We start from the raw sequence: 18,509 nt of genomic DNA, 5'->3' as shown, positions 1-18,509 counted from the left end.
TAAATACGAAAAATCATTAAATCCATTTGATACACTATATGGATATAAATTCATTATATATATTATTAAGGTGTTATCAGATTAAATTGTATGTATACAAGATCAAATGAAATATTATAACATTTATTTAAGTATGCTTTAATGTGATAACATTGGACTACCAATACCAAGCAAAATAATATTAATAATTATATACTTTTACATTATAGAACTAAATATAGTTTATTATAAAATATAAAAGGAAACTATATATTTATAAAAGTAATAATTCTAAGTTATTTTTAATTTATACATGAATTAAAAACTTTAATGGTAGAAAATATAAGAAACAATTAAACTGTGTATAATAGGTAAATCTTATATGGCTACATCCTTGTCTTAAAAAAGCATACGTCCCTTATCTCTCCCCTCAAACGGCAATATACTAACCTAATACACATAGTTTTCTATTACACTTAAATTTCATCAATACTTATTTATGTGTTATATATTTAACATTTCCTAAGTATTATTTTAAAAACAGTATACATTCAAAGACTTATTTAAGCTTATACATACGGGTTCAGTGCTAATTGCCGCTTTAACGGTGGAAAAATATGGAAAACATTATAAAATTACTAAATAAAGAATACTTCTAAATTGGAATATGTAGAAATAAAAATAAAGTTATAGAACTCATTAAAATGAATTATGAATTTATATACATTCATTAAAAACAATATAAATTTATATAATTTGCATATAGATGTAAGTAAAATAACTTAATTTGAAAATACTATAATTTTAGTAAAACTGTGGTTTATTGTATTATAAACAAGTATGTAAATATTTAATATATTTTAAAAAATTACTATTTATATACTTTAAGGATTACAGTAATAATATAGTTTTTATTTTTTTAGATTTATACAGCATTTAATTTTTTGAAGGACAATCATCAAAACATAAGATATAAATATATTCCTTTTCTATGTTCAAAAATACTTTAAATTCATTATAGAAAGATATCCATTTTTATAATAAAGATGTACCAGATGTTAGTAAGAATTTCATTTGTTGTATAAAATTCATTACATATATATTTAATAAAAATTGTATTAAGCAACTCTCTATTTAAGGTAACATAGCTAATTATCATAAACACAAATAAAACCTTTTTTTAGTAATAATATTATTTTATTATTCTATATTAATTTAATTATTGAAAAACATATAATATATTTAACTACAGACAGCTGTTATATATTGGGATAAAACATTTGCGTCACATATTTGGTGCAGTACATATAAAAGAACATGCCTATATTCAATTTACAAATCAAAAATAAAACCCCATTATAATGAATAAGGAAGTGGTATATGCATTTTTTAATAATAATAGTTCCCTTTACATTTTTTTATATTTTATTACATATAAATATCATTAAACTTTATTTTAATAATTCGCGTTTTTATTAATTGTTTTAACTGCTTTCTTAGTGTATAAGGTTCAAGAATGTAAGGGAATGGATTCCCGATGAATTGGACAGTAGTGGAAATTATCAATTTAAAGATTATAAATTTTTAAATAATGATTGTAATCATAATAATTTTTTAAATAATTATTCTTGTAATAATTTTCAAAGTGATTTGGGTAGAATAAGTGCTGGATGTTTATATTTGTTGGATCAATTATATAAGGATTGTGGTGTGACTCCCTCTCCTGCAAGAAATAACATCAATATTGTTGATTACATTTTGATATGGTTAAGTTACATGTTAAACCTGGGCGAAACTAAAAAAAACAAGAATATAAATGATTTTTATAGTACATATATAAATAGTTGTGATAAGTATAAGATGCAAATAAGTGAATTAACTGATTATGATAATTATAAGGGTCTTATAAATGCAAGAAATTATTTGTTGCATATGAATAGTGATATTGTATCTAAATTTTATAAAGCATTTAAATCATTATGTGAAATGTATAATGAACTTGATGATGAAAATAATGATTGCGAGAAATATTCGGAAGATAATAATGAATTTTTAAATAAATATTATGAACTTAACAATGATTCTTATATTAATAATAAAGATTCATACCGTCAACTATCGTCTACTTTATTAGCTGATTATTATAATTTTAAAAAGGAATGTAAAAGTGCTCAAGAAAGAAAACATAAAGACACTACAGAAACAATTAAACAAACATATCCTGCAGGTGCTGAACTAGCTAAAGAATATGGACTAGCTGAAGGATATGGACTAGCTGAAGGATATGGACTAGCTGAAGGATATGGACTAGCTGAAGGATATGGACTAGCTGAAGGATATGAACTACCTGAAGGAAATGAACTAACTGAACAATCTGGAGAAACTGGACATATTTCTGAAGTTACATCAAATTCGTCGATAGTAAGCAAATTAATTCCAGTTGTGTCGATATTTGCTGCAATATCAATTTTTTTAGGAATTTCTTATAAGGTAAATAATAAGGAATTAAAAAATTATTTTCATTATATATATGTAAACGTTAACAAAAAAATCATACGTTTCTTAACATTTTATATTAGTATTCATTATTTGGATTTCGGAAAAGAGTTCAAAAACATTTAAGAAAAATGCTAAAAAAATAAAGAAGAAAACTGATCATTAATATGTGATTCAAAGAGTATTGACTATTTCGGGAATAGTAATAATGATTAATATATTTTAAGAAACTGTCTATTTGAAAATAATTTTTTACCATAATTTTTGAACATAATTATTGGGTCTATAGTAATTAATATAACCAATAATATATAATGTTATATATATATAGTTATAACATTTTTATACTTTTTTTGTATAATTTTTATATAATTTTTATGTTGTGGGTCAGGATTGAGTTTGTTTTTGTGGACCCCATATTCGGGTTAAGTGTTATATTGCATTTAATTTTGAATATTTTTTTATAATTTGATAACATTTATTATTTTAAAGAATTGTTTTAAATATATATAGGAAATAAGATATAATAATATGTATAAGATAAGTTGTAGTTTTTAATATTTATATTAAGTCTAAATATGTAAGAAAAAATGAGGATGAAAATGACTATGAAAAGGAACGAGTAAAGTAATATATTTTGACAAACTATAAGAATTGCATTTCTTGTTAATATAACTTATGGTAAATCCGATGAATTATTTACTTTTTGTATTTTATTGTTAATTTTGTGTTAATGGTTTATGGGTGAATCGGTCGAATATTGGAATAGATATAGAAAGATTATTCCAAAGTATTGATTTGATCCCAAAAGAAAACGTTGATTTAAATATTAACAATGCATAATATAAGAAACTGGGGGAGATGGAATGGAATTGGAAGAAAATAATTTATTATGATTTCCTTCCTCAGTAACACCTGAACCGAATGATAAATGGAATGGTGGAAGAATGAATTTGAATGGAATAAAAGTATAAAGTGGTATTTGGAGAAAAAATATATAAGTGAAATAAGTTACGTTAAAGGCATATTTGTTTTAATACACACTATTTTAGGGGTCAGTATAATATTTAAAAAATATGTCCACTGGAAAATATTATACATTTTTGTGATTTTTACATTAGTGTTTATGTTAGTATTTATGAGTTGGGGGAGAAGCGTAAGTAAGAAAAAAAGATGAAAAATATTATAAATCGAGTCGATAAGAAACTGGGATTATTAATATATACATACTTATTCAAGTCGATCATGTACAATTTATTAATTGATTTTTATTGTTTATAAAAGTAAGATTCTTTGGAATGATAAATTTAATTAATTTATATTTAAGTCAAATTAAAAAAATGTATAAATTTAAAGAATACTAAATAGACTGGATTTCAGTTATTAGTACAAATAATTATGGGTTTAATATGTGTGAGGAATATTGAGGTTGATTTAGCCTATTTTTATATGAGGAAATGTACTATATTTATAAAAATAAAGACAAAATAATGTTTAACTATTAAATATACTATAATATGTGTTTAATGAATAGGATAAAATAAAGGATTTCTTATTAATTGTATTTGATTTTCTGATTTGATATATGCATTGTGATTTATAGGAGGTATACTTGGAAATATGAATATTTTACATTATTTGAATATAAAAAATATATTTGATGTTGTATATTCTGAGATATATTTATAAATAAAATGGTTCCATGGTAATATATAAAAAAATATATTTTTACAAAAAAATGGGAAAATAAAGTGGAGAATATTACTAATATTTAAAATTGGAGAAATAATAAGAAACCATTTAAATGTAAATAAGAATGATGTTTTGTTAATGTTTTCATTATATGTTTGTATTTATTCATATAAAAAATATATATGTATCTAATATGTTATTATTTTAATTGATATTTATTAGTTTCTCATATGTAAGGAATAATGGAAATATATAAGTTCATAAAATATTAGGACCATATCACTAAATATGCTAATGTATTATAAATTGTATTAAAAAATGATTTGTATAACAAATTTTCAAAAAATAAATTTTAGGGAAAATAGTTGTATATATATATATAATAAAAGTATAAAAAATGGTGTATTTTTTGAGAAAAAAATAACATAATAATATGTATATCGATAAATACTTTTAATGAATATAACGATGTTTATAACAACGGTTGCATAATTCTGTTGGAAATTGAAAAAATTAATAAATGAAATAAATTGCATAGTTTTTTTATAGATATATTTATTGATAAATTTAAGAAGAAAAAAGTAGTAAATATTACTATTTTGTGAATAAATATGAAGTTACCATCATTATTTTAAACTAATTTATTATTTCAATTATTTAATAAATAAAGATAAAAATGAGAGTCAATATTTTAAAATACGTTCTTTTTTCAATTATTATTTGTTTTTTTGAATATGGCAAAAATGTAAGTTACATATTATTTTCTTTTATTATTAATATTTGATTATAGTGTTTGTATCTATTTGTAAAACATTTAAGTTAAACAATTAAAATTAATTGGAAATATGTTAATAAATATTTCATTTCTTTGCAGGAAATATGGGATGAAAGGAATATAATAAAATTTAGAAGCAATAGAATATTAGGAGATGTAGAAAAGGAGTTCGATTTAAATGATTTTTATGAATCAACTTTTAGTCTTACAAAACAACTTAATGAGTACAATGATGATAACGAAGAAATTATACATATTCGAAATGGTATAAATTCATATATAAAGAATCATAAAGACAACAGTACATTACCCGATTTAAATAAGTTAGATAAAAGAACTAAAAAGTTAATTTATAAAATTCGAGAAGAATTAAAAGAAGTAAAAAAAGAGATTGATAATATGGGGGATAGTGGAATAACAACAAAAGTGATAGAAAATAAAAGAATAAGAAAAAAAGATGAAAATAATTATGTATCAGAAGGTGAAGACTATAACCAATTGAAAAACGAAGTAAATTTCTTGGAGAGAGAATATAGACAGCCCAATTTAAGTAGTGTTAATACTTATAAAAATAAACGAAAGATAAACGAATTGTACGAAGGATTAAAATTGAGGTCAATATTGTTGGTTTTTCTTTCTTTGGTGATAATAATATCAGGAACCGTTCCTATCGCATTTACTGTTTTATGTTCCGTGGTTTCATTTGAAACATTTATTAGGTCTTATCAATACATTAAATTAATCATGAAAGTATATAAAAAACCCAAAAAATCAAAAACATCAAAATAATCACTCTTTATTATTATGTTTTATTATACCTGTTTAAATGATTAAAAATAGTATATTTAATATTTTTTGGCATAAAAGTTACATTTGTTTACGTTATATAGAATAATGAAATATGATTTAATTGTATGTTTCATTATATACATTTAATTTAATATATAATTAATTTAATATATGATTAATTTAATATATAATTAATTTGATATATAATTAATTTATCTTTGTTTAGTGTTTGTCAAAATCTCATTTGTCCATATTTTCATGGATATATATTATGTATTAATGGATTTTGAATTTATTAATATAAACGCACTTATTAATAAAATTATAAGCTATGGTGAGGTTTAGAGTTGCATTTTGGGAAACTCGTATTTTGTATCAGGGTTCTGTAGTATAAGTTATAGTTTTGTTTTATGTAATCTCTGTTTTGGGTTAGGACTATATTTTTATTAGTTTGTTTATAATTTGACAATATTTATTACCTCGTATACTTAATTACGGGATGTCGTCTAAATATGCAATCAAAAAGGGGGTATAAACTAATATGAAAGGGGCAATACCATAATTCCCATAAAGTATAATATATACAATTGAGTGTTCATGTCGATTTAATATGATTAAAATAAAATGTTTATATTTCATATATGAAGTGATATCATGGTATATGATAATTGTCTATTATATAAAACTTGTTAATGAGGGAGTATATTGAATTATGCACATCATAATATGTTTCTTAATTTTATGGAGATTTTATTTAGTAAAAGTTATTATTTGTGTCATTATTATTTTGATTTAAATTGTATTACGGGAATATATGTTGTAATAATAGCATTATATGTGAGGGTGGATATGAATTATAAGATAATTGGTTTTGAATATTGCTGTGCATTATATGGGCATATTATTATTGTTAATTAAGGACACTTGGGACATATAATAGATAGTGATAAAGTATAGGTTGATATATATCGACAATATAACGTTGTCTATAGATATTATTATGGTTCTAAGATTTTTTGAAGTTTTAATTGTAGTTACTATTATCTTCTTGTATTAATAGAAGTTGCTCCATACGCTTTAACTTATCATAAAGGTAGAACATTATATTAATCACTATTAATTTTTAAATTTTGAGGTATAAATATATTATATTTTAAAATAGTTAAAAGAAAAAACATAAGTATATTAAATATAATGTTATAGTTCTAATAATTATAAATAATATGATATATAGAATATCGCTATTGTTCTAATATATATAATATTGTATCAATAAATAAGTACTGAAATATGTTAAATTTGGGAAACATATACAATTATATATTAATGCAAAGTATACAGAAAAAGTATGTAATAATTAATTTGAACTAATAATATTTTTATTAGGTTATTATATATACAAAATATAAATCTATAATTTAAATAAATTGTTATTGTGAAATAATATGTTCCAAAATAGTTAATTTAAAACAACAAAATACGGAAATATTCTACATTGATTTAAAGGATTTTTATTGAGTGCACTAATTGTTCCGTTGTACTATACATTGATATAGCAGTAACAATAATAATAGTAATAACAATAGATAAAGTATTAAATACGAAAAAATCATTAAATCCATTTGATACACTCCATGGGTATAAATTCATTATATATATTATTAAAGGTGTTATCAGATTAAATTGTATGTATACAATATAAAATGAAATATTATAACATTTATTTAAGTATGCCTTAATGCGATAACATTAGACTACCAATACCAAGCAAAATAATATTAATAATTCTATAGTTTCCTTAAAATATAAAGGCAAACTGCATATTTAGAAAATAATTTAAGCCATTTTAAATGAACAATTTTAATATGTATACATGAATTAAAAATTTTAATGGTAGAAAATATAAGAAATAATTAAACTGTGTAGAATAGATAAATCTTATATGGCTACATTATTGTCTTAAAAAAGCATACGTCCCTTATCTCTCCTCTCAAACGGCAATATACTAACCTAATACACATAGTTTTATATTATACTTTAAAATTTGTATCAATACTTATTTATGTGTTATATATTTAACATTTACTAAGTACTATTTTAAAAAAGACCTACATATAAAAACTTATTTAAGCTTATAAATACGGGTTCAGTGCTAATTGCCGCTTTAAAGGTGGAAAAATATGGAAAACATTATAAAATTACTAAATAAATAATACTTCTAAATTGGAATATGTAGGAATAAAAATAAAGTTATAGAACTCATTAAAATTAATTATGAATTTATATACATTCATTAAAAACAATATAAATTTATACAATTTGCATATAGATGTAAGTAAAATAACTTAATTTGAAAATACTATAATTTTAATAAAACAGTGGTTTATTGTATTAGAAACAAGTATTTAAATATTTAATATATTTAAAAAAATGACTATTTATATACTTTAAGGATTATAGTAATAATATAATTTTTGTTTTTTTAGATTTATACAGCATTTAATTTTTTGAAGGAGAATCATTAAAACATAAGATATATATATATTCCTTTTCTATGTTCAAAAATACTTTAAATTCTTTATAGAAGGATATACATTTTTATAATAAAGTTATACCAGATGTTAGTAAGAATAGTATTTATTGTATAAAATGCATCATATATTTAATAAAAAGTTTATTAAGCATCCCTCTATTTAAGGTAGCTTAGCTAATTAGTATAAACACAAATAAAACCTTTTTTTAGTAATAATATTATTTTATTATTCCATATTAATTTATTGAAAAACTTATAATATATTTAACTACAGACAGCTGTAATATATTGAGTTAAAACATTTGCATCACATATTTGGTGCAGTACATATAAAAGAATATGCCTCTACTCAATTTACAAATCAAAAATAAAACCCCATTATAATGAATAAGGAAGTGGTATATGCATTTTTTAATAATAATAGTTCCCTTTACATTTTTTTTATATTGTATTACATATAAATATCATTAAACTTTATTTTAATAATTTGCGTTTTTATTAATTGTTTTAACTGCTTGCTTAGTGTAAAAGGTTCAATAATGTATGGGAGTGGATTTCCGATGGATTGGTTGTAGGAATTAATACAAATATTAATAAAAATTTGGAAAAATATTGTGATAATGGATCATGTGATGATCCTTTCGGAAAAGTTAATGCTGGATGTTTATATTTGTTTGATGAGTTCTTTGCGGGTTTTACCCAGTTTAATTCTGTTGCAAAAAGAAAGATCAATATTGTTGATTACATTTTGATATGGTTAGGGTATATGTTAAACCGTATCAAAAATAATGAAAACGGCACTATAGGCCTTTTTTATGAAACATATATAAATAATGATGATAAAGATAATAAGTATAATCAGAAAATAAAAGAGGTTACTGGTTATCAGACTTATAATGAACTTATAGATATAAAAGAAGATTTGATGAGTATTGATATTAAAGTTATGTCTAGATTTTATGATGCGTTTATATTATTATGTGACATTTGTACTGGGGTTAATGAAAACAACTCAAATTGCGATAATAATTTAGGAAAAGCTGAAGAATTTGTTGAAAAATATGATGAACTTAATGAAGATTATTATAATGGTATAAACAGCCCCTATAATCAATTATTATCTACATTATCAGATGATTATTATAATTTAAAAAGTATATGTTATGATTTTCCATTACTTCCAACATATTCACGAAAATATGTAATAAAAAGCACACTAATTTCAATTGGATTTATATTTGTTGCCGTATCAATATTCTTGGGAATTGCATATAAGGTAAATAATAAGTCAATTAAACAATATATTCAGCACTGGTTAATTTGTGAATATAAATAAATTATACATTTTTTAAAATTTTTATATTAGTATTCGTTACTTGGATTTCGGAAACGATCTCAAAAACAATGTTTAAGAGAAAGAATAAAAAATATAAAGAAGAAACTGATCATTAATAAATTATTCTGAATATGACGATTGATGTATTTTAAGAAACTATCTATTTGGAAATATATAAGTTTTTATCATAATTTTTGCATAATTTTGATGTTGTGGAACCCACATTCGGGTCAAGGTTAAATATTATATTGTATTCATTTTTTATAATTTGAACACTAATTCAATATATGTATCATTCCGTATGTTTAATTTCGAGATGAAGTTAAAAATATGTACTCCCAAAGGAGCATTGCCATTAATATGAAAAGGGCTGGATAACATTTTGTCATAAGTTATAATATATATAATTGAGTGTTCATATCGATTTAATATGATTAAAAAAATGTCTATGTTGCATATATTAATTCATATTATGCTATATCATAATTGCCTATTATATAAAAGTTGGTAATCTATGGTTACATCGAATTATCCATATCATAATATACAATACATTTCTTTATTTGATGAAACATTTTATTTAGTAAACTTATTATTTGTATCATATTTGTTTTAATTTAAATTATATTACGCCAACTGAACTGTAATAATAGCATTATATGATGATTCATTTGGAACAATTGCCTACATTACAATATATATTCGGATTAACATGTGTTTTTAACATTAATTAAACATATTACCAATGTATAATAGATAATCATAAAATATAGACGTATGGTATATCGATCGAGATTCGATAATACAACAATGCCTATAAAATATATTTTATGCATCTAACATTTTTAGTAATACAACAAATCGCACTATATATACAATATTTTTTATGTTTTAATTGTAGTAATTATTATTTTTTTGTATTAAAATTAATTAGTATTAATAGAGTTTCTTTATACGCTTTAATTTATCATAAAGTTATAACATTATATTAATTACTATTAATTTTTAAACTTTATAGTTTTGAGGTATAAATAATTATATTTTAAAATAGTTAAAAAATAAAATGTAAGTATATAATAAAATTTAATGTTATAGTTTGCTATAATACTTATAAACAACTTGGCATATAAAATTAACGTTATTGTTATAATATATATAATATTGTATAAATTACTAAAACTGAAATATGTTAAATTTGTGAAACATATACAATTACATATTAATGCAAAATATAATGGTATGTAATAATTAATTTAATTTGAATTAATAATATTTTTATTAGGATATTATATATATACAAATTTACAAATATATAATTTAAATATATTGTTATTGCGAAATAATATGATCTAAAATGTTATACTTTAAAACAATGAAACAAGGAAAAATACTAATTGAATTAAAGTATTCCTCTTGAGTGAATTAATTACTTCGTTGTACTATACAGTGATATAACAGTAAACATAATAATAGTAATAACAATAAATAAAGTATTAAATACGAACAAATCATTAAATTCATTTGATTCAAATATATTGATATATATTATTAAACTTGTAATAAGAATAAATTTGTATGCATACAGGATAAAATGAAATATTATAACATTCATTTAAATATGCTTTAATGCGATAATATTAGAATTAACACTATCAAGCAAAATAATATTAATAATTCTATAGTTTACTTAAAAATATAGTTTATTATAAATACAAAAGCAAACCATATATTTAGAAATTAATAACTCTAAGTTATTTTTAATGAATAATTTTAATGTATACATTAATTGAAAGTTTTAATGGTAGAAAATATAAAATATAAATAAATCTTATATGGCTACATCCTTGTCTTAAAAAATCATACTTCCCTTATCTCTCCTCTCAAAGTGCAATATACCAATATAATACACATAATTTTCTATTATACTTAAAAATTTTCATCAATACGTATTTATGTGTTATATATTTAATATTTACTAAGTATTATTTTAAAAACAATATGCATTAAAATAGTTATATAAGCTTATAAATACAGTTTTAGTTCTAATTGTCGTTTTAAACCGTGGGAAATATGTGCAAAATATATTATAAAATTATATAATAAGGTATATTTCTAAATTTAATTATATAAGAATAAAAATAAAGTTATTGGACTCATTAACATATATTGTAAAGTTATCTATATTAAATAAAATAATATTAAAATTATTTATATGCAATTAAAAAAGAGAGCAATACAACTTATTTTATAAATGTTATAATTTTAGAAAAAACTGTATTATATATTATAAGAAACAAATATATTAGAAAAGATATATTTATATACTTTTAGAAATTATACTAATAATAATATTTTTTATTTTTTATATTTATACAGTTTTTATGTTTTAGAAGGACATTTATTAAAACAAAAGATATGACGTTTATTTTCTATATTAAATCACATGCATAAGGAGATATATTCTAACTTATTACAATGTTGCTTTAATTTTTATAATAATGATCATATGATTGTTATTAAGGATAACAGTTTATACAAAATTGTATTATATATACAATAATAACAAATGTATTAAACCCCCCCAAAATAAGGCAATTTATCTAACTACAATAAAAGTATATATTGTTCCATATTATCTTTAAATTGATATTAAGAATAATAAAAATATTTTTATCTACAAATAATTGCTGTATATAGGATTAAATAATTGTATTATCTATTTTAGTATATATATATAATATGATACCCCCTTAACCTAGAGATTATAAATTATATTCCATTATAATGAATGATGAATTGGTATATACATTTTTGATATTATATTTCCTATAAATTTCATTAAGTTTTATTTTAATAACATTTTCTTAATACATATTTTTATCAATTTTTTTTAAATGTTTTTTTAGTGTGGAAAATTAGATCTTTTGAGGAAATATTTATCCGATGAATTAGATAAAGCGGCAGATTTTGAATTAGAAGAAATTACAGATTACAAAAATTACTGCCCTGGTAATAACTGCAATAGTGAAACCGAAAAAATTACGGTTGGATTTTTATGGTTACTTGGACATTATTATTCTATGCTCCAAAATAAAAGTTATGATGAAAATAATACTAATGCATTTTTTCTATATATTATTTCATGGTTTAGTTATCAATTAAATCAAAGCACAAAACACAATACCACAAAAATATACGACTTTTATAATAGTCATGTAAAAAATAATGATAAATATGAAAAATTTATAAATGATTCTGGTAGATATACAGGTCTTAATGATTTTATAGATAAACAAAAAGATTTATTGAATATTAATATTAAAGATCTGTCTAAATTTTATGATGCATCCAAATTAATATGTAGTATGTATGGTAATGTTGCACAGAGTCAAACAGGCGAAATACTGTCAAATAATGTGAAAGAGTTTGTTAAAAAATATACAGAGCTAAAAAATACATATAATGATGAAGGTTCCCCGCATAGTAAAATATTGTCTGTTTTATCAACTGATTATAATAATTTAAAAAATAGATGTAAACATATTCAATCCCTTCCAGAGATAACAGAATTTTCTGCATTAGCATCTACATATGAATTTACATCATCAAGTTCGTCGACAGGAAACAAATTATTTACAGTTTTATCGATATTTGGTGCAATAGCATTTTTTTTAGGAATATCTTATAAGGTAAATAATAAGGAATTAAAAAATTATTTTCATTATATATATCCAAATGTTAACAAAAAAACATCTATTTCTTAACATTTTATATTAGTATTCGTTATTTGGATTTCGGAAACGATTTAAAAAACAACAAATAAGAGAAAAAATAAAAAATATAAAGAAGAAAATGAATCGTTAATATATGATTCGAAGAGAATGTCTATTTCAGGAATAGTATTAATGATTTAAATATTTTAAGAAACTGTCTATTGGGAAGCAATTTTTGCATAATTTTTATATAGTTTTTATGTTGCGGAACCCATATTCGGGTTAGAGCTAAGTATTATATCTTTATTTAATTTTTTATAATTTGAACACTAATTTAATATATGTTTCATTCCGCATGTTTAATCACAAGATGAAATCAAAAGTCCAAATATGCCCCCCAAGGAACATATCCATTAATATGAAATGTGTCGCATAATATTTTTTCATATGTTATAATATATTAAATTGAGTGTTCATGTCAATTTAATATGATTAAAATAAAATGTCTATATTGATTATATATGAATTCATATTATGCTATGTCATAATTGCCTATTATATAAAACTTGTTAATCAGGGGCTATATTTAATTATGTATAAAATAAAATGTTTCTTTGGTTTATGAAACATTTTATTTAGCAAAACTTATTATTTGTATCATATTTATTTAGATTCAAATCGTATTTTTATAACCGAACAGTATAATACTTTTATATATCAAAGTATAATTATAATTGATTCATTTTGAATATTCACCTACAATATAATATACCTTCAGGTTAATGGGTATATTTTTATTGTTAATTAAACATATTACCAATATATATTAGGTATTCATGAAATGTAGATCCGTGGTATATCGAGATTCGATAACACAACGTTATCTATAAACTGTATTTTATGCATCTAACATTTTTAATAATCAATAAAAATATACATATTAACAAAAAATTAAATTATAGATATATGTATACAATCCTTTTATTTTTCGATTATATATAGTATCATTTTATGTTAAAGTTTTAATTAATATTAATAGAAATAGTTATATATACATTAATTTATTTACTATAAAGGTATAATATTAGATTGATCATTATTAATTTTTAAACTTTATAGTTTTGAGGTATAAATAAATTATATTTCAAAAGATTTAAAAAATAAAATATAAGTATATTAATAAAATATAATGTTATAGTTTGTTATAATAATTGTAAATAATTTGATATATATAATATAGTTATTATTATATGCCTATACATATGATCTAATAAATACTATACTAATAGCTAATATTGAAATATTATTTTATTGTGAAACCTTCATATAATTAAATATTAATATTATCGAAAATACACATAATAATACATTATAAAGGCATAATTTTTATATATTTGTTAAAGATCCAATTTGGGTTTATAATTTTATATTATAAAATATGGATAAATAAAAAAAAGTATAAAGACTCAACGTTAAATATCTTTTTATTATTCAATATTAACGCGTATTATATTATCATTGTTTAATAAATAATCTTTAATTACAAATAGCATTGTTTTATCATAAAATTAATATAATATAGATCTTTTAATAAACTATTTGAATGTATATACATTGATAACAATAATAATAAAGTATATAAGATAAAAATGAACATTGTAGAACATTTAACGAATATTTATCTAAATTTATATATTAAAATTGCAAATATATCTTATCTCTCTCCTCTCAAAGTGCAATATATCAATATAATACACATAGTTTTCTATTATACTTTAAAATTTACGCCAATAATTATTTATTTGTTAATATTTAATATTTACTGAGTATGATTTTTAAAACAATCTATATTCAAAGACTTATTTAAGCTTATAAATAGCATAAGTACTGATTCAGTACTAATTGGTGTTTTAAACTATGGAAATGATACGCGAAATATATTCTATAATTATCTAATACGGAATATTTATAAATTTAAGTATATAGAAATAAAAATAATGTTATAAGACTCATTAAAATAAATTACGAATTTATTTATAATAAATAAAAAAATATAAATTATATAATTTGCATAGAAAGAGGAACATGTAACTTAATTTGAAAATACTATAATTTTAGAAAAAACAGTATTATATATTATAAGAAAAAACTATATAAAAATTTAATATATTTTAAAAAGCGACTATTTATATACTTTTAAGGATTATAGTAATAATATTATTTTTTATTTTTTAGATTTATATAGTACTTAAGTTTTAGAATTGAAATCACTAAAACAGAAGATATAAATATATTCCTTTTCTATGTTCAAAAATACGTTAAATTCATTATAAAAGTATATCCATTTTTATAATAAAGTTATCCAGATGCTAGTAAGAATAGCATTTTTGTATAAAATGCATCATATCTATATTTAATCAAAAATGTATTAAGCAACCCTCTATTTAAGGTAATTTAGCTAATTATGATAAACAGGAATATAACGTTTCTTTACTAATAATATTATTTTATTATATATAATAATTTAATTATTAAAAAGTTATAATACATTTAACTACAGACAGTTGTTATATATAGGGTTAAAGTATTTGCGTCACATATTGGGGACAACGTATATAAAGCAGCATGATTCTACTCAATTTACAAATTAAAAATAAAATCCCATTATAATGGATGCCGAAATAGTATATGCATTTTTAATAATAAAAATTTCCTTTACAATTTTTGATATTGTATTATATATAAATTTCATTAAACTTTATTTTAATAAAATTTTCATTAATGCACATTTCTAATAATTATTTTTAAATATTTTTTTTAGTGTAAGAACTTCCTTTTAGTAAGGGAGAAATTCCCCGATCAATTGAACAGTGACGGAAAGTATACATTTAAAGATGAATATTTCAAAGATTATTGTACTGGTGGTTGTGATAATGATTTCAAAAAAATTAATGCTGGGTGCTTATATTTTTTTGATGCATTTTTTAAGGATTCTTCTTTGTTTGAGAAGGTTGCAAAAAATAACATCAATATTGTTGATTACATTATTATATGGTTAAGTTATATGTTAAGCCTAATGGAAAGTGAATTAAAAGAAAGTCTAGTTTTTTTTATAATATATATATAAAGGGTGGTGAAAGGTATACAAATACTATATCTGGTATTAATGAATATAGCAGTTATATGGAACTTATAAGTAAAAAACACGATTTGACGAATGTAGATATGAATAAAAGTATTATATCTGAATATATGATGCATTTAAAATATTATGTGAAATGTATACTGAATTTGATAAAAATTCAAATTGCACATCATGTTCAGAAAAAGCTAAAGAATTTGTTAAAAAATACGAACAGCTTAATGGAAATTATAGTATTACTGGGAACAGTTCATATAATAAAATGTTGTCTAGTTTATCAACTGATTATAATAAATTAAAAGATAAATATAAAGATAGTTCATCCCTTCCAGCGATAAAATCAACACAAATTACATCAAGTTCGTCGATAGCAAACAATTTATTACTAGTTTTATCTATATTTGGTGCAATAGGAATTTTTTTAGGAATTTCTTATAAGGTAAATAATAAGGAATTAAAAAAATATTATTATATATATGCAAACATTAACAAAAAAATCGTACATTTCTTAACATTTTATATTAGTATTCATTATTTGGATTTCGGAAACGATTTAAAAAACAACAAATAAGAGAAAAACTAAAAAATATAAAGAAGAAATGAATCAATAATATATAATTCGAAGATTAATAATGATTAATATATGTTAAGAAGTTGTCTATTGGGAAATAATTTTTGCATAATTTTTATATAGTTTTTATGTTATGGGTCAGGGTTGTATTGTGGAACCCATATTCGGGTTGGGGCTAAGTATTATATATTTATTTAATTTTTATAATTAAACACTAATTTAATATGTGTACTATACTCGTATTTTTAATCACAAGATGAAACCAAAAGTCTAAATATGCAACCAAGAAGGGGCATAAGCTAATATTTAATGAATTGCGCAACCTGTTTTATAAGTTATAATATATATAATTGAGTGTTCATGCCGATTTAATATGATTAAAATAAAATGTCTATATTGCATATATTAATATAGATATCTGCTATATATGAATTCATATTATATAAATCTTTTTATCAGAGACTATATTGAATTATCCATATAACAAAGTTTCTTTATTTTATGAAAATTTTATTTAGTAAAAACTTATAACATGTATCATATTTATTTTGATTTAAATCATGTTATCCAACTGAACTGTAATAATAGATATTTATAAAAGATCGATCGAGAATCGAAAATACAGCGTTATCTATAAAAGGCATTTTATGCATCTAACATTTTTAGTAATACATAAAAAATGTACTATAAATATATTATAATAAATTTATAAATTATAAATATATATAATACTCATTTTTTTCATTTCAATAATTTTAATTTATGCTAATGTTCTAATTTATATTGGTAGGAATAGTTATATATATATATTAATTTAATTATCATAAGGTATAATAATAGATTAATCACTATTAATTTTAAATTTTATATTTTGAGGTATAAATAAATAATATTTTAAAAGATTTAAAAAATAGAATATAAGTATATTAATAAATTTTCATATCATATTTTGTTCTAATAATTATAAATAATATGATATATAGAATAACATTATTATTATACCCCTATAAATATAATATAATAAATTACTCTACTAGTAACTAATATTGAAATATTGTTTTATTGTGGAAACTTCATATAATTAAATATTAATATTATCGAAAAGACACATAATAATATATTATAAAGGTATCAATGTTATATATTTGTTAAAAATTCAATTTGGGATTTGTAGTATTATATTTAAAAAACTGAATAAATAAAGAAAATGATAAAGACTCAATCAACGTTAAATTTCTTTTCATTATTCCATATTAACGCGTATTATATTATCACGATTTTACCATAGAATTAATAAAATATAGAATTTTTAATAAATTATTTAATTGTATATACATTGATAATATAACAATAAATATATAAGATAAAAATGAACTATGTAGAATGTTTAGCAAATATTTATTTAAATTTATATATTAAAATAGCAATATATCTTATCTCTCTCCTCTTAAAGTGCAATATAACAACCTAATACATATTGTTT

The 18,509-nt window shown here is 20.7% G+C and overlaps 4 protein-coding genes and 1 pseudogene across 4 annotated transcripts, besides 1 other annotated feature; all 5 read left to right on the top strand.

The window, feature by feature from the left end:
• Window positions 1-1,340: 1,340 nt before the first annotated feature.
• On the top strand, window positions 1,341-2,621 carry PY17X_0100021 (PIR protein; the record flags this gene model as incomplete). The annotated part of the gene is made up of 3 exons (XM_022956009.1): window positions 1,341-1,355; window positions 1,480-2,469; window positions 2,559-2,621. 3 exons carry the CDS (start codon window positions 1,341-1,343, stop codon window positions 2,619-2,621), a joined length of 1,068 nt encoding a protein of 355 aa, XP_022810933.1.
• A 2,222-nt stretch (window positions 2,622-4,843) lies between these two features.
• PY17X_0100017 (fam-b protein) lies at window positions 4,844-5,731 on the top strand (the record flags this gene model as incomplete). Its single annotated transcript, XM_034637556.1, has 2 exons — window positions 4,844-4,912; window positions 5,042-5,731. 2 exons carry the CDS (start codon window positions 4,844-4,846, stop codon window positions 5,729-5,731), a joined length of 759 nt encoding a protein of 252 aa, XP_034493317.1.
• A 2,916-nt stretch (window positions 5,732-8,647) lies between these two features.
• PY17X_0100013 (PIR protein) lies at window positions 8,648-9,729 on the top strand (the record flags this gene model as incomplete). Its single annotated transcript, XM_034637495.1, has 3 exons — window positions 8,648-8,662; window positions 8,788-9,540; window positions 9,631-9,729. 3 exons carry the CDS (start codon window positions 8,648-8,650, stop codon window positions 9,727-9,729), a joined length of 867 nt encoding a protein of 288 aa, XP_034493316.1.
• A 2,655-nt stretch (window positions 9,730-12,384) lies between these two features.
• On the top strand, window positions 12,385-13,464 carry PY17X_0100009 (PIR protein; the record flags this gene model as incomplete). The annotated part of the gene is made up of 3 exons (XM_034637424.1): window positions 12,385-12,399; window positions 12,507-13,289; window positions 13,378-13,464. 3 exons carry the CDS (start codon window positions 12,385-12,387, stop codon window positions 13,462-13,464), a joined length of 885 nt encoding a protein of 294 aa, XP_034493315.1.
• Window positions 13,465-15,982: 2,518 nt separating this feature from the next.
• PY17X_0100005 lies at window positions 15,983-17,058 on the top strand (annotated as a pseudogene).
• Window positions 15,983-17,058: a sequence feature (PIR protein, pseudogene;~YIR protein, pseudogene).
• Window positions 17,059-18,509: the final 1,451 nt, after the last annotated feature.

Source organism: Plasmodium yoelii (assembly GCF_900002385.2).
Source record: "Plasmodium yoelii strain 17X genome assembly, chromosome: 1".
Lineage (NCBI taxonomy): Eukaryota > Apicomplexa > Aconoidasida > Haemosporida > Plasmodiidae > Plasmodium > Plasmodium yoelii.
Note: the sequence above shows the minus strand (reverse complement) of the source record. Positions and strands in the feature narration are given on the sequence as shown.